Source organism: Oncorhynchus mykiss, chromosome 1 (assembly GCF_057628025.1).
Source record: "Oncorhynchus mykiss isolate SJ-2025 chromosome 1, ASM5762802v1, whole genome shotgun sequence".
In the NCBI taxonomy this organism is placed as follows: Eukaryota; Metazoa; Chordata; class Actinopteri; order Salmoniformes; family Salmonidae; genus Oncorhynchus; species Oncorhynchus mykiss.
Window position 1 is genome coordinate 13,421,146 of NC_143022.1, and position 18,049 is coordinate 13,439,194.

The 18,049-nt window shown below is 45.3% G+C and overlaps 2 protein-coding genes across 2 annotated transcripts; one reads left to right on the top strand and one right to left on the bottom strand.

Moving 5' to 3' along the window:
* The first annotated feature begins 1,600 nt into the window (after window positions 1-1,600).
* cpox (coproporphyrinogen oxidase) lies at window positions 1,601-7,845 on the top strand. The gene is made up of 7 exons (XM_021619755.3): window positions 1,601-2,362; window positions 2,784-2,927; window positions 3,152-3,262; window positions 3,363-3,504; window positions 5,869-6,087; window positions 6,198-6,302; window positions 6,814-7,845. The coding sequence occupies exons 1-7, from the start codon at window positions 1,819-1,821 to the stop codon at window positions 6,896-6,898; spliced, it is 1,350 nt and encodes a 449-aa protein (XP_021475430.1). The 5' UTR covers window positions 1,601-1,818; the 3' UTR covers window positions 6,899-7,845.
* An 808-nt stretch (window positions 7,846-8,653) lies between these two features.
* Window positions 8,654-15,004, bottom strand: LOC110534884 (transmembrane gamma-carboxyglutamic acid protein 1). The gene is made up of 4 exons (XM_036941676.2): window positions 14,891-15,004; window positions 14,110-14,155; window positions 12,492-12,655; window positions 8,654-11,886 (listed from the first exon to the last, which is right to left on the bottom strand). The coding sequence occupies exons 2-4, from the start codon at window positions 14,117-14,119 to the stop codon at window positions 11,467-11,469; spliced, it is 594 nt and encodes a 197-aa protein (XP_036797571.1). The 5' UTR covers window positions 14,120-14,155; window positions 14,891-15,004; the 3' UTR covers window positions 8,654-11,466.
* Between the last annotated feature and the right edge of the window lie 3,045 nt (window positions 15,005-18,049).

The window sequence follows — 18,049 nt, forward strand, 5'->3', positions numbered from 1 at the left end:
CGTTCAACTCACAGATCATCAGTCATATAGTATAGTGGACCTGTATTCATTCTATGACTCATGATGGCCCTCTCCTGGCCGAATGATGCATAGCGCAGGAGAAACACTTCGCCTCACGGTGGCCCTCCACTGGCCGAATGATGCATAGCGCAGGAGAAACACTACGCCTCACGCAGGCCCTCCACTGGCCGAATGATGCATAGCGCAGGAGAAACATTACGCCTCACGGTGGCCCTCTCCTGGCCGAATGATGCATAGCGCAGGAGAAACACTACGCCTCACGCAGGCCCTCCACTGGCCGAATGATGCATAGCGCAGGAGAAACATTACGCCTCACGGTGGCCCTCTCCTGGCCGAATGATGCATAGCGCAGGAGAAACACTTCAACCTGCTACAGCTGCAGTTTGCGTTACATTATGGGACCACATTGTGAGATGTACTGTCTTAACTGGGATCGGAGTTACTGTTAGATGTATTGCAGCTTGTAAAATCCTGCGGATACAAAAGGATAACATGATGTGACAAGCAATCAGACGTAGTCTGGTTTCTATGGTCCACGAGTAAGCAGCCTAATAACGACAAACGAAGAGCTGTGTATGCAATAGAGAATGTGCAAATACAATCCCATCAAAATAAACTCACCGTGAATAACAATAAAACACGTATGTATTATATTCTCTTCTATGGACTCTGTCTGTCTTTGTTTTACCGGCCTACATGTTCGTGATTCAGCCAGAACACCTGTCCAGATCATCTCCTCTGCTTCTTCCTCTTCCTGGCGTAACTAATTAGGGTTTAATATTGCTGTTGTCATAGATAATTAGGACAACATGTACACCACAAAACAGGCACACACACAAATACGTTTTGTTATTCTATTCTTATAGGCATCTAAAATTAATTTCCATTTGAAATCCTATTTTCCCAAACCTGTAACCCTAACCCCTAACCCACCTCTTATCCGAATTCCAACCCTAATTGTAACCATAAACCTAACCCCTAAACTTCAAATAACATTTGTCCTCGTGGAGACGTTTCCCCACAAGGGAGAATGTTCCATGTTTTACTATCCTTGTGAGGATTTTAGGTCCACCACAAGGATAGAAGAACCAACCCACAAACACACACACACACACACACACACACAAACACACACACACACACACACACACACACACACACACACATACACACACATACACACACATACACACACACACACACACACACACACACACACACACACACACACACACACACACATACACACACACACACACACACACACACACACACACAAACACACACACACACACACACACACACACACACACACTTCCTTTCGTGTGCATAATGGGGCAGCGTTAATATTGTACACCCTTTAAAAAACGTTGGGGCACATAGCAATCCTTTTTCTGATCATTGTAATCTACGATTTGTGTGAGAATTTTCTTCATGCTTTACAGGAATAAGAAAATAAATCCATCAGTCATTATGGGCCAATCACTCTTATCTTGACACAGAGAGCAACCGGTCGTTTGTCACGTTCTGGTTCATAAAGACACGCCTACAGAAAAGCACTGGCTTGTGGGTCTTGCTGTTTGCTGCAATTCACTATCAGTTAAACAAGCCTGCAAAGTCTCATCGGGAAACACCATTCCCCATGCTTCATCGCTCGGTTCAAACCAAGTACACCCCCCCTTGCGGACCTGTCTGCTTGCACGTCTGTCAACTTGTGATAGTATTTTTCAGTTTTTCCTAGATGTCCACCAATTTGTACCTTTTACACGGAGACGATAGCTAGATCATTTACTACTCATGGCTACCATCGTTCTTTATTCCATAAACAGAACGGCGCAAACCACCGTGAGACAATGTTTGATTCCTTATTCAAAGGAAGCTTCCAGAGTCGACTCGCACCTTTCTGTCTTCCTTAAAACTTCAGTCCGAAGGTTAACTTCGCTTCCGAGAGTGAGATGGGTTCCCAACGCTACTGGAGTGCGGTTCATGTCCCTCGGGACAGCAGGCAGAACTGCACCCGGGCGAACCAGGAGAGGCGCAGTGCTTGTAGCTGGAGCAGCCGTGACAGTGGCGGGGTTTGTGGCCAGCGCTACTCACTTTCAGCGAGCTGAAATGGCATCGGTGATCCCCAAAACCGAGGAGGAGGACACGGAGATAGCGGAGAAATGCAAGACATTCATGTCTCCGCCGTGTACCGATGTCAAAGTTCTGCAGCAGAGGAAAGAAGAGATGTGCACGAGGATGGAGATGCTGATCATGGAGACGCAGGCGGAGTTCTGCAGAGCGCTCGAGGAGGTGGACGGCGGCAAGTTCAAAGTGGACCGATGGGAACGGAAAGAAGGCAAGTATCTCCCCTTTGGCACGTGCCGATGCGCGCCCATGGATAGACTAGTCAGTCAACCTCTACCTAAATCCAGTGTATAATCTTACTTAGGCCTATCTGGCAACTATCAACCCTGGCACATTCACAATGACACAAGCAAAACATAGAAGTGTTCAATGAATGTACAAAAACGAATCCGAAGGTTGTCCACCCTGTCCTTAGTCCAGATAGGTCTAGTAACCAGCCACAGCCACACTGTGAACCCATGCCAGTATTGGTATGACAATATAGCAAAGTGCTTGGGGTTTTGGGCCTTTCTTTAGTATAATAGCATAACATCTGCCTGTCTGTCTCTGTGCTGCCTATATGCTTGTCCATGCCTGTCTGTCTCAGTCTCTGTTCGTCCATTGGTCGGTTGATCCGTCTGTCTGTCTTTCAGGTGGCGGGGGCATCAGCTGTGTGCTGCAGGATGGGAGGGTGTTTGAGAAGGCGGGGGTCAACGTGTCCGTGGTGTTTGGGAACCTGACCGAGGAGGCCGCCAAGCAGATGCGCAGCAGAGGGAAGGTCCTCAAAGGAAAAGATGGTGAGTATAACCCTCACAGTTCATATCAACCTCATAAACTACAGCAGAACTTTGTGTTGTCTTGCAGTATAGTGTGTCACCTCATGCTACGTGGTTCACCCGAGACCAGAGATGGCCATTCTGATAACAGAATGTGTTAAAGGAATCAGGATTGGGTCCCTGAGTCGGACTATGGTTAAGATGAATTGAATTCTAATTCATTGTATTGTTTTGTCCTCTCCCAGGCAAGCTGCCGTTCTGTGCCATGGGGGTGAGCTCCGTCATCCACCCCACGAACCCTCACATTCCCACAGTGCACTTCAACTACAGATACTTTGAGATAGAAGAAGGAGACGGTGAGGCTGTGACCTATGTATGACCTTATACCATTCAATAGTCAGAGCTGACATAATGAATGATCACTATTGTCTCTTTCTTTCTTTTCTACCCCCCCAGGTACTAAACAGTGGTGGTTTGGTGGGGGTACAGACCTGACTCCTACCTATGTCAATAAGGAGGATGGTGCTCACTTTCACAACAGTCTGAAGGAGGCCTGTGACAAACATCACCCTCAGTACTACCCCGACTTCAAGAAGTGGTACGACACGTATCTGTGACACTGTGTGTGTGTGTGTGTGTGTGAGTGACTACACTGGGTGGGTCTCTACTGTTCAGCAGTGATAAGAAGACTGTTTGTTCAGTGATATCTAGATATAAAATGACATTGTGAGTGAGCGTGGGTACTGTTCATCTTTGTGTGTCAGTGTTGTAGGCTCTGCATTTTTAACATTCAGTTATGTCATTTTTTTCAGTAGTTGTATTTTTAAATAACTTTTGGTTGCATTTTCATTTAGTGTAATAACATTATTATAAATACCTGTGTCTAGAGTCATTGAAACTAGAGGTCAACCGATTAATCGGAATGGCCGATTAATTAGTGCCGATTTCAAGTTTTTATAACAATCGGAAATCTATATTTTTGGACACTGATTAGCATTTCAAACGTCACTCGCTCTAAGACTTGGAGTAGTTGTTCCCCTTGCTCTGCAAGGGCCGCGGCTTTTGTGGAGCGATGGGTAACGATGCTTCGAGGGTGGCTGTTGTCGATGTGTTCCTGGTTCGAGCCCAGGGAGGGGCGAGGAGGGGGACGGAAGCTATACTGTTACACTGGCAATACTATAGTGCCTATAAGAACATCCAATAGTCAAAGGTATATGAAATACAAATGGTATAGAGAAATAGTCCTATAAATACTATATTAACTACAACCTAAAACCTCTTACCTTGGAATATTGAAGGCTCATGTTAAAAGGAACCACCAGCTTTCATATGTTCTCATGTTCTGAGCAAAGAACTTAAACGTTAGCTTTCTTACATGGCACATATTGCACTTTTACTTTCTTCTCCAACACTTTGTTTTTGCATTATTTAAACCAAATTGAACATGTTTCATTATTTACTTGAGGCTAAATTGATTTTATTGATGTATTATATTAATTTAAAATTAGTGTTCATTCAGTATTGTTGTAATTGTCATTATTACAAATAAATGTAAAAAATCGGCAGATTAATCGATATCTGCTTTTTTTGGTCCTCCAATAATCGGTATTGGTATCAGTGTTGAAAAATCCTAATTGGTTGACCTCTAATTGAAACTAGTAGCTCCACATTTCTACCATGTTTTCACCCCGAGGTCGATGCCCGCAAGGAAATCGAATTAGCATAATACAAAAATCCCCATAAAAATCTGTCAGTTTTAGCTAGAGAGATGTTTTTTTTTTTGCATTGGATGCGTCTCTATCCTCCGCCTGTGTAACACTGTGACAGAGCTAGAGTGGTGTTTGTCAGACCATGAGACATCCCGAAAATCAGTCTTCTCACAAAATCGTCTGTAACATCCGAACGGTTTGGCCTACAAACCATTACGACGTCTCTATGGAAAGACGAGACTTTCACGACCTTTGCTCTACGACCTCCACAAGTGTCAGGAGACTTGTCTAAAGTCGGTACAGCCGATCTGCCGACTTCTGTCTGTACCGTTTGGGCTACACCCCTCTGTACAAAGGTTAGAGTCTCAAGGACATGTACACTACCGTTGAAAAGTTTGGGATCACTTAGAAATGTCCTTGTTTTTGAAAGAAAAGCAAATTTTTTTGTCCATTAAAATAACATCAAATTGATCATAAATACAGTGTAGACATTTGTTAATGTTGTAAATGACTATTGTAGCTGGAATATGGAATATCTACATAGGTGTCAGAGGCCCATTATCAGCAACCATCACTCCTGTGTGGAAACAAAGGACTTTTTTCTGAAACTCGTCAGTCTATTCTTGTTCTGAGAAATGAAGGCTATTCCACCCGGTACCAGTTGAAAACATGTATGGAAGTATATATGGAGACAGTTTAGTGCCAAAACTATGGGGTTAAATGCATGTAAAAAATATATATTTTTTTTTTAAAGAAACGTTTCCTAATCTTTCTTATATCTCTCAAATATAGGAGAGACACATCAGAACATACTTCATTTTGATATTTTTTGGGGACTTGGTTGTTCCATGTAATGAATATGTTATTCAATGCGTTTGTATGGGATAATAGCAGTATTTTTGGGATTCTTCAAGGGGTCTTAAAATTCTAAATCAAATAGCTAATTGATCCTTGGTATGACCTTCTTAAACCTATTCCATATAGTTTAGTAGAACCCCCCCACCACTCCCCGGCTTAGACTCTGATGGGTTAAATATCTGTAAAAAGAATGCACTGTACCAGTTGTTATGCAGTTTTGCAGGGACTGTAAATATTAATAACATGGGAAACACTTTATTTAAAGCCTGCTGAATCTAAGTTCCAAAACAATATACCTGCAGGCAGGTACAAGTAGTGCGACCATAACATGCAACAGAACATGTTTCCTCAAGCTTAGTTCATCTAAAACACTCCACCTACATGCTGCTCTGTAGGTGTGACCGGTACTTCTACATCCCCCATCGTGGCGAGACGCGGGGAATCGGTGGCATCTTCTTTGACGACCTGGACTCTCCCAGCCAGGAGGAGGCGTTCAGCTTCGTTAAGAGCTGTGCCCACACCGTGGTGCCCTGTTACCTGCCCATTGTCCAGAAACACCTTAATGACCCCTTCAGCCCAGAGGAGAAGGACTGGCAGCAGGTGCGAAGAGGAAGGTGGGTACAGAGGAGAGGGCTGTCTGTGTGTGCCATTTAATAAATACACATCTTGTGTGAAATCTCACAATCATGCCTGTCTTCTGTCTGTAACTTTTGAGTGTTTTCAGGTATGTGGAGTTTAACCTGGTGTATGACAGAGGGGTGAAGTTTGGACTGGCCACGCCAGGCTCCAGGATCGAGAGCATCCTCATGTCCTTGCCTCTCACAGCCAAGTGAGTTCTGTGACATCACACGGCCGTGCTGCTGATAGCACTGGTGATTGGGTACTGGGCTGGTGAGGACTGTATGTGGGGTGTGCTACTGTCTACAGGAAGGTATGTGTGTTGTTGAACAGACATGAGAATAGGGATCACATCAGCTCTGTGATCGTCCCTCCCTGATTAATCGTCACCGGTTCAGAGAGGAAAATGCTGGTGTCAATCTACCAATCATATAATCAATTTCTTTATTGTTCCAATTAGAAAACATAGTGCACCGCTGCCAGGGTGAGAAACAGCATTAAAACATACCTAGAACAGATTAATTTGAAAGGAAATGAGAGCTGGCTTCCTGTTGAGTCAATGAGACTGTGCTCAGTATGTCTGTGTGGTGGGTCCTATTGTATCAACCAGAGACAGGCCTGTGGAGTCAACTCATCCAGCTTGGCGCATGGCATTTCTATCTGCAGTCCCTTGAAGTAGTCCCAGGTCTCTCATTCATGCTGACAGTATTCTCTCTCCCCAGGTGGGAGTACATGCATGAGCCTCCTAAAGGCACCCTGGAGGCCGATATGCTGGAGGTGTTACAAAACCCCAAGGAGTGGGTCTGACACGGACATTAACATGGCAATAACATCCTGACTCGGCCTGTTGATGACTGGAACAGGTGTCCGTCCCCTTTCGACTGCAGATCATTGCTTTTTCTCATTGGTCAACTCAACTGCAAACTCGTCACAGATACTATTAGCTATAGTGTTCACTGGAAAAAGCTCTTATTGGTTTTACACTTTGTTTTAATAATGTCTGTCAGATAAGCCTTGTTACCACTGCCTGAATTGCTTTATCATGGATGTCTTTTCCTTTTTGGATCGATTGCTTCATCTGTTTTGTCTCTCAGTGCCCTCTGGTTGTTAGTGTTAGCCCTAACCCAGGATGTTTGTCTCTCAGTGCCCTCTGGTTGTGTTCACCAGGCAGTCTAGGCACCAAACAGATGGGGGGGAGGAAAAATCCTTATTCTCATTTTTAACATGGCAATAACATCCTGACTCGGCCTGTTGATGACTGGAACAGGTGTCCGTCCCCTTTCGACTGCAGATCATTGCTTTTTCTCATTGGTCAACTCAACTGCAAACTCGTCACAGATACTATTAGCTATAGTGTTCACTGGAAAAAGCTCTTATTGGTTTTACACTTTGTTTTAATAATGTCTGTCAGATAAGCCTTGTTACCACTGCCTGAATTGCTTTATCATGGATGTCTTTTCCTTTTTGGATCGATTGCTTCATCTGTTTTGTCTCTCAGTGCCCTCTGGTTGTTAGTGTTAGCCCTAACCCAGGATGTTTGTCTCTCAGTGCCCTCTGGTTGTGTTCACCAGGCAGTCTAGGCACCAAACAGATGGGGGGGAGGAAAAACCCTTATTCTCATTTTCAGTTTCAAACTGTTTTCTACCGTCTGTTCGTGCTGAATGTGTACAAGAAGAGAAAGTGGATCTGAACCCCTCGGGGTTTGTGGGCTACGCCATTGATGTAAACATAATTAAAGATGTTTTAATATCCTATCTGTCATGTCATCCACCAACAGAATTTATTAATACAAGTTCTATGAGAAAGTGCATCGTCAAGATTGGAGCCTGTGATCTTCTGTTCTCTAACTCAGGATCTAGTCTGGTGAGCCAGAAAGGGGGGAGGGCACCAGGATTGTTTGGTTACATACTTAAAGAAGCTAGTTGGGCAGCCCGTTTAACAAAAAAAATGTAAACGACACAAATTAGTCTTTTGACCAATCAGAAAAAAAAAAAGTTGTCACATGCCGAATACAGTGAAATGCTGAATACAACAGGTTTAGACCTTACAGTGAAATGCTGAATACAACAGGTTTAGACCTTATAGTGAAATGCTTCCTGACAAGCCCATCTTTGAAAAAGACTAGATCTGACGTGATTGGCCCAAAGACCCATTAGTGGAAAAAAATATAATAATTGGGCTGCCTGTGTAAACGCAGCCATGTTAGAACCAGGGGTGAATTCACACGAAGCAAACAGTTGTTGCAATGGTCAGGTCTATTTAGGCATGGTTAAGGAATCACTACATATATAGTTAAGATTGTTTAAATAGCTTTTTTTAAAATAGCAGAGATGAATGTCCACAGAATGGCTAAAGATGGTACTCACATCATGCTTTTCTATTTTAAAACTACAAGGAAAGTGTTGGATACATTTGGAGGCACTTACAGAACATGGCTCAACACATTTAAAACTACAAGGAAAGTGTTGGATACATTTGGAGGCACTTACAGAACATGGCTCAACACATTTAAAACTACAAGGAAAGTGTTGGATACATTTGGAGGCACTTACAGAACATGGCTCCACACATTTTGAAAGTATTTTATTACAAATTAATTCAAGCTCAGTACATATCCAAAGGTTGGCCATATATTTACATGAATGTATTTGCTTAAGGCATTGTAAAAAACAGAATTTAAAAAGGTAACAGTACAATAATAGGTCATGTCCAGAAACTCATATCTTCTACCACCTGTGTACACTTAAAAGATCTGAAATGATTGGACAGATGTAAGCAAAATAGCAACTATTCCACCTAGCCTATCAGAGGGAAAGGTGGAACTATCACCATATTGCTTTAGCACAGGGCTGGGCAACTGAAGGCCTCTCTTTTGAAGGCCATCAGATCAATAATATAATAATAGGAACTGTCAGGGTATCAACTTACTACTGTTGAGAGTTAGAATAGAATACACAAAGTGCAATTTCCTGCATCAGCAGTTTCTCTTATGTCAAGTCACTGATAGTCATTCAATTAGCTCATGTCAGCTAAACATTTTTAGATTGCTTGTTTTAGTGGCCAGCAATCTAAACCTTTTATTATGGTAAAATTATCAGCCCGGGGCCCCTATTGAATTTGTTAATCTCAATCAGATATTAAAAACTGCACAAAAAAAAATATCTCCACCCTAATGCAAAATGTGCAAAACATTTGCTGTTAAACTACCCCATGGCAAAATGAGTAGAATTTCATGAAATGAAGTAAACTTATCTGCTGTCAACCTGGAGAGCTACCCTCCTGTAGGTTCTCACTCCAACCCTGTTCCTGGAGAGCTACCCTCCTGTAGGTTCACTCCAACCCTGATCCTGGAGAGCTACCCTCCTGTAGGTTCTCTCTCCAACTCTGATCCTAGAGAGCTACCCTCCTGTAGGTTCTCTCTCCAACCCTAATCTAGCACACCTTATTCTAATAAGTAGCTGGTTGATGAGCTGAACCAGGTTAGTTACAACAGGGGTTGGAGTGAAACTGTACAAGAAGGTAGCTCTCCAGGAACAGGATTGGAGAGCCCTGGTTAAAAGGGTAGGGGCCATTTCTGGACAGGGCCATAAACCCAACCAAAATGTCTACTTCAACCAGCACATCCCAATCACAGGTCATATAGCATAGAGATAAGTGCTGCAGTTCCACAGGTCAACAAAATGCATCAGTTCTCTCATACATCTGCAGTGTACAGATTACACAGGCCCCGTGCACACTCAAGTCCTACAACTGATGCATAACGCATTTGGCACAATGGTTGTGATGCAACGCAAAAAAAATCTCAACAACGCTGTGTGATTATTTTTGTAGAGACACGGCACAATTACGGTGTAAACATTATTGTGCAGACAAAGGCCGTACCTCAATATGTAGAGTGCTGTCGACAATACGCCTTCTAAAGGCAACGTTCCCAACGTTTGCTGAGATCGCATTAACAGTACACGTTGCAATGTCGGCACAATCGGGAATTACTGTTAAAATGTCAACGCACTTTGACGCGGATAGGGTTGAACCCCGGGCAAACTACATTGTCTCAAGAAATAAGTGTTTACAGGGCCATCGTCATATTACATGTATCAATGTCACTTATAATAATGAATATTACACAGATATTTAGTGTTTAGGATGTCTATATTTAGTCCCCCAGCTGCATAATTGGCATGTAAAATATACAGTCGCCCAAAAGCTGATGACATTATTGGTGAGTATTATTGGTAGTGCTGAATAGAACCAAACCAACTGCCACAACACAAAGTGCCTTCATTCACGCACACCTCATGTTATTCACACCATTATTATCAATGTAGTCGGTGTTGTTATCCGCAGTAAAATAAAAATGCGCTCACACACACATACACTGTGCGTAGTGACATTTAATACTGTATGTAGCCCAAAGAGAGAAAATGGGTAATTGACGCTGCGCTCCATGCCAGCACACACACGGAGACTCTATGCCCTATTTAGTGCACTAATACCCATATGGACGAGTCAAAATTAGTACACTACATAGGGAATAGGGTATAATTTGGGATGCACCCTTAGGGAATATGGTCTGAGAATATTGACTGTCCCTGACTAATTAATATGACACTGGGATAGATCCATCCAAGTCTATGTGTACAAAGCTACTACTGGCTAACCAAAAAACTTTTTTTCATTTTATTTTTTACAATTCACTCCCCGAACATTCAAAACAACATACACACACATATATAATATATACACACACACACACACACACACACACACACACACTGATCAGAAAGCACACAGCTTGAAATAATACTTTTTAAATGTTCATGTTTCGAAAATAACTTTAGTTATCAGATTTGATATTTCTCTCCTTTTTAGAAGTATGGAAATCAGAACAGTTCTTTTTTTACTTTACACCATTCATCAAGCCCCAAACCTCCAGCGTACTCATAACATCACTGATGTATGGCAGTATGGTTAAATAACTGTACATTTGGGTATAGCAAAATCAAACATTTGGTATCATATTCACCATCCCTCCACCCCTATCCGATGGTCAGTGCAAGCATCAACGTTATTGCATCCAACATCTCTGTGTTAGTGTAGTAACATAACAGTTAGAGGGAGGTGAGCAGGAGGGTGAGACCGGGCAGGAGGATCTAAGCTCATGTGTCAAACTTATTCCACCGAGGTTTTCCCTCCTCCCTTCATCCTGACTGACGAATTAAGGTCATTGATTAGTTAGTACCTCCCCTCAGCTGGTCTGAATTGAGAAGAAAAAAAACAAACACCAGCAGACAGACGGCCCTCCATGGAATGAGTTTGACACCCCTGATCTAGCTGGATGGGGTCCGGTTGAGACAGGGCATGGGGGGGTCACTTCACTTCCCATGGCCAATGATGTCCTCATACTGAGGAGGAGGCTCTGTCTCTATGTGCACATCTGTGTGGCCGACCGCCTCGTCGTAAGACGGGGGCGGGGCTCCTCTGCCTCCCCTCGCCGACGTGACCTCCAAGCCCGGGTCGACGGGGCTGCTGTTGACGCTGAGCTCCGAGTGGTCGTGGAGGTCCCGCCCCCACTGGTCCATGGAGACCAACGATAGGGTGGGGTCCCGGTGGGTGTGGCCCAGGGCGGGGTTGCGTTCCGAGCGCTTGCGGGAGTGGCAGCGCCACACAGTGATGGCCACGCCGGAGATCAGGAGCACCAGGAGCAAGGGGAGGATCAGGTAGAGGGAGTGGACTCTGCCCTCCAACTGCTGCCCGCCACTGCTCTCCCGCACATACTCCTCCCAGAACCGTTGCTGCAGCCAATCAGAGAGATACACCGTCAGAATTATCCACTTAGAATAAACTCAGGGGGCATTGAGTTATATGTTGAAGAATATAACAAAGAAATGAACGTAACAGATAATCAAGATTTCACTGTAATGTTAAAGAAGTGCCATTTCCATCTGCAATGTTCTGAATGTCAAGCTCCAGAACACACACACACACACACAGCTGTTCGTATGTACTACATCCCTCTGCGTGACTGACTGTGCCTTCCCACCCCTGACAATAGTTCTTGTAATGATCCTCTCCCTACTGAGCAGCTCACTCTCTTTCTCAGGGAGTCAGCTGCTCTTCTTGCTGACCATCATCCCTTCCTGAAAAACAGGAACATTCCACTGGCCAGCACACTGGAGTAGGACTACAAGTGTTTCTGTTAGAGTGAGAATGTGTCTCTCTCTCAATAAGGGAGCAAAGGCAATAACAAAGAGCATTGTGTTGCATACGGGTTGGGGTCAATTCCATTTCAATTTAGAAAGTCAACAAGGTAGTCAAACATTCAAATTGTCCTTAATGCTTATCATTTACTTCCTGAATTGAAATTGACCCCAACCTTGGTTGCGTGCGTCTCACTCACAGTTTTCTCATCGTTCTCAAAGGCCTCCCTGGCTTCCTCGTATGTGCAGATCTCCTCTCTGCACTCTCTCTGGATGTTGCCCTGACGGATCTCCTCTAACAGGTAGCCGTTGTCCCTGCGCAAACGCCTCAGCACTGTGTTGGCGAGGTCCGACGGCAAGAACACTGTCAGAGAGCGAGACGGGGACGGGAAGAGAGAGCGCGAGACGGGGACGGGAAGAGAGAGCGCGAGACGGGGACGGGAAGAGAGAGCGCAAGAGGGGGACGGGAAGAGAGAGCGCAAGAGGGGGACGGGAAAAGAGAGCGCGAGAGGGGGACGGGAAGAGAGAGCGCGAGAGGGGGACGGGAAGAGAGAGCGCGAGAGGGGGACGGGAAGAGAGAGCGCGAGAGGGGGACGGGAAGAGAGCGCGAGAGGGGGGCGGGAAGAGAGAGCGCGAGAGGGGGACGGGAAGAGAGAGCGAGAGAGGGACGGGAAGAGAGAGCGCGAGAGGGGGACGGGAAGAGAGAGCGCGAGAGGGGGACGGGAAGAGAGAGCGCGAGAGGGGGACGGGAAGAGAGCGCGAGAGGGGGGCGGGAAGAGAGAGCGCGAGAGGGGGACGGGAAGAGAGAGCGAGAGAGGGACGGGAAGAGAGAGCGCGAGAGAGGGACGGGAAGAGAGAGCGCGAGAGAGAGACGGGAAGAGAGAGCGCGAGAGAGGGACGGGAAGAGAGAGCGCGAGAGAGGGACGGGAAGAGAGAGCGCGAGAGAGGGACGGGAAGAGAGAGCGCGAGAGAGGGACGGGAAGAGAGAGCGCGAGAGAGGGACGGGAAGAGAGAGCGCGAGAGAGGGACGGGAAGAGAGAGCGCGAGAGAGGGACGGGAAGAGAGAGCGCGAGAGAGGGACGGGACGAGAGAGCGCGAGAGAGGGACGGGACGAGAGAGCGCGAGAGAGGGACGGGACGAGAGAGCGCGAGAGAGGGACGGGAAGAGAGAGCGCGAGAGAGGGACGGGAAGAGAGAGCGCGAGAGAGGGACGGGAAGAGAGAGCGCGAGAGAGGGACGGGAAGAGAGAGCGCGAGAGAGGGACGGGAAGAGAGAGCGAGAGAGGGACGGGAAGAGAGAGCGAGAGAGGGACGGGAAGAGAGAGAGCGAGAGAGGGACGGGAAGAGAGAGAGCGAGAGAGGGACGGGAAGAGAGACGGCCCGTTGTGATACAGTCTGGATTCGAACCAGGGTGTCTGTAGTGACGCCTCTAGTACTGACATAGTGTCTTAGAACACCTTGCCACCCGGGATAGAGAGGCAAAGAGAAAAAGAGGCAGAGGTTGATACAAAGAAAGTAGAAAAAGAAGGAAATGCCTACTAACTAACTACATTTCTGTATAAAACAAAAGCTTCTTTGATTAGAAAGGCCAACCATGGCCAGCATAAGGGAAACTAGCTCTTGGAATCAAGACAGGCGGACAGAGCAGCCCTCTGTTAAGCTGATCTGGGATCAGACCAGAGGCTGTGGACAGGAACCATATTGTGTTTATACGCCCCAGGAATGCCTGATTAGACTCACTTAAGGGAGAGTCGGCTAACATTTGTATTTTCCTGGGTAAGCCATGTTATGGAGTTTAAACAAGGCCCTTCCCAACTTACCACTCCCCATGATTCCTTCTGGTCTGTTTGGGATGGGTGACAGTGTCTGTTGATAGAAAAACATTCACCAAAAACAGTTACCAACTTTAATGAGCAGAAACGGGTCAACAGTGGAGTCATACAACAGTTGGTTCAGATATTTACAGAATTCCACATATCCAAACTAGAAAGTAGGCCATCATTTCCACTGGGTGTTTAGGCCACTTTTCCCATAGAGCGTCAATGTCCACTATTATTCCCATTTAAGTCCTGCCCTGACAACCGTCCAACGGAAATGGCCGTCACAAGCAGTGTGCTGTGAATTTCAGACATCCGTGGCTAAAAACCGAATGACCCGAAGCTAACCAGGGTGACAGGAATGTTACTGCCATGACCAAAAGAGCCTAAAAGACCAACACAAATGTAATAAACACTGTAATAAACACGTATCCTGGAAAGCGGCACCGGATGTCAAATTGTTCAACCTTTATTTTAGAACAATTAAAACAAGTTATATTGACTGCGATATCAAATACATGATGTAATCTTTGGCGATATTATTATTATAGCTGCCTATGTGTGTCATGGACATCTGAGATTGACGCTTGTCTTGCTAACGGTTAGCTTGCTGACAAGCGGATGATTTGTATCAAATAATTTCCTGACTGATTTTCTACATTGTAACAAGCGACTCCTATCATTCCAATCAGGAAATATTTCCACGAGCCGCTTCAAGAACACACGAAATATTCAAGGCATTTATTTGTCAAATGAAAATGTTAAAGAATGTCACTTTATTTACCTATTTTCCTTTAGGAATGCGCTCTATACTCCAGTACTGCCTCGAAGACCATTATATTGCTACGCACGCGCCAAAGCCCGTTCAGAAGCTTTTTTCTTTCTCCAGTTTAAAGGGACAGTCAACAGGAATTTTAGCCACCAAATTTTAGCCAGCAGTCTGCACTAGCCTACCATAGTCTAGGCACTAAGCATTTTAGAAACAAAATGTGTGCTGCACTGTGCACTGAAATGACAAATCAACTAAATGATCTCTTGAATAACATTATAAAAATATAAACTATACCGTACAGTGCTAATTGTTGGTCTCAGTAGCATCAGACCATCAAGGCAGGTAGCATTGTGGTTAGAGCGTTGGGCCAGTAACCGAAAGTTTGCCAGATCGAATTCCCAAGCTGACAAGGTAAAAATCTGAACAAGGCACATAACCCACTGTTCTTAGGCCATCATTGAAAATAAAATAACAATTCTTAACTAACTTGCCTAGTAAAATAAAACATTGTAATCAGGATTCTCACAGGGGAATATCAAGGTAATGAGTGGATCATCACACATGAACCCCTTAATCCTAAAAAAGCCTTTTTCCTTGTACCAGTCCCCACTTTTCCTTGTTTTACTATCCTTGTGAGGACTTCAGTAACCAACAAGGATAGTAAAACCAAACACACACACATTAATTCAAGCAAGAACAAACACATGATTGATTGTTGTTGAAATGACAGTGATTCAACCATATTTTCCCCAGTGGGATGCATGATACATCCCATATCTAACCATGTGGAGCATCTCCCGTCTGCACCTCTGGTGCACCTTCTTGCATCTGAATTTGATTGAGCCTACAGCCTACTACAGTGAGATGCAGCCTACTACAGTGAGATGCAGCCTACAGCCTACTACAGTGAGATGCAGCCTACAGCCTACTACAGTGAGATGCAGCCTACAGCCTACTACAGTGAGATGCAGCCTACAGCCTACAGCCTACTACAGTGAGATGCAGTCCACAGCCTACTACAGTGAGATGCAGCCTACAGCCTACTACAGAGAGATGCAGCCTACAGCCTACTACAGTGAGATGCAGCCTAATACAGTAAGATGCAGCCTACAGCCAACAGCCTATTACAGTGATATACAGCCTACAGCCTAATACAGTGAGATGCAGCCTACAGCCTACTACAGTGTGATGCAGCCTACAGCCTACTACAGTGAGATGCAGCCTAATACAGTAAGATGCAGCCTACAGCCAACAGCCTATTACAGTGATATACAGCCTACAGCCTAATACAGTGAGATGCAGCCTACAGCCTACTACAGTGTGATGCAGCCTACAGCCTACTACAGAGAGATGCAGCCTACAACCTACTACAGTGAGATGCAGCCAACAGCCAACAGCCTACTACAGTGATATACAGCCTACAGCCTAATACAGTGAGATGCAGCCTAATACAGTAAGATGCAGCCTACAGCCTAATACAGTGAGATGCAGCCTACAGCCTCCTCCAGTGAGATGCAGCCTACAACCTAATACAGTGAGATGCAGCCTAATACAGTAAGATGCAGCCTACAGCCTAATACAGTGAGATGCAGCCTACAGCCTCCTCCAGTGAGATGCAGCCTACAGCCTAATACAGTGAGATGCAGCCTACAGCCTACCACAGTGAGATGCAGCCTACAACCTACCACAGTGAGATGCAGTCTACAACCTACAGCGAGATGCAGTCTACAGCCTACTACAGTGAGATGCAGCCTACAGCCTACCACAGTGAGATGCAGCCTACAACCTACAGCGAGATGCAGTCTACAGCCTAATAGAGTGAGATGCAGCCTAGAGCCTACTACAGTGAGATGCAGCCTACAACCTACAGCGAGATACAATCTACAGCCTACTACAGTGAGATGCAGCCTACAGCCTACTACAGTGAGATGCAGACTACAGCCTACTACAGTGAGATGCAGCCTACAGCCTACTACAGTGAGATGCAGCCGTCTGTCTACTACAGTGAGATGCAGCCTACAGCCTACTCCAGTGAGATGCAGCCTACAGCCTACTACAGTGAGATGCAGCCTACAGCCTACCACAGTGAGATGCAGCCTACAGCCTACAGCCTACCACAGTGAGATGCAGCCTACAGCCTACAGCCTACCACAGTGAGATGCAGCCTACAGCCTACAGCCTACTACAGTGAGATGCAGCCATGCACAGCCGTCTGTATAAACACATAGGCCTATACATGGCAGCTTCAAACATGGGAAATCATGTCGCTCACTCATGAGTTCAGCTACGTGTTGTGATACAGTACACGTCTGTGAATCAAATTCGACCCACGTAATCAATTAAGCAATGCCAGCCTAGCCTAAACACTTTTCCAAAATGTAGAGACTCATAAAACAATAGGTTACCAAGACAACCATAATAGACTGTAGCCTATCTATCTCTATGATGAAACGTACCAATATGTAGCTATTCCCAGGGGTGTCATTTGGGCTCTTGCATTGGAATTATATTGAATTCTGTTTATATCACGCTATACCACAGAGCGTGATATCAGAGATTTTTGTAATTCGTTCCAGTCATTGGCAGCAGAGAACTTGAAGGAGAGGCGGCCAAAGAAAGAATTGGTTTTGGGGGTGACCAGAGAGATATACCTGCTGGAGCTCATGGTGACCAGCAAGCTGAGATAAGGGGGCCTTTACCTAGCAGGGTCTTGTAGATGACATGGAGCCAGTGGGTTTGGCGACGAGTCTGAAGCGAGAGCCAGCCAACGAGAGCGTACAGGTCGCAATGGTGGGTAGTATATGGGGCTTTGGTGACAAAACGGATGGCTCTGTGATAGACTGCATCCAATATGTTGAGTAGGGTATTGGAGGCTATTTTGTAAATGACATCGCCAAAGTCGAGGATTGGTAGGATGGTCAGTTTTACAGGGGTATGTTTGGCAGCATGAGTGAAGGATGCTTTGTTGCGAAATAGGAAGCCAATTCTAGATTTAACTTTGGATTGGAGATGTTTGATGTGGGTCTGGAAGGATAGTTTACAGTCTAACCAGACACGTAGGTATTTGTAGTTGTCCATGTATTCTAAGTCAGAGCCGTCCAGAGTAGTGATGCTGTTGGACAGGCGGGCAGGTGCAGGCAGCGATCGGTTGAAGAGCATGCATTTAGTTTT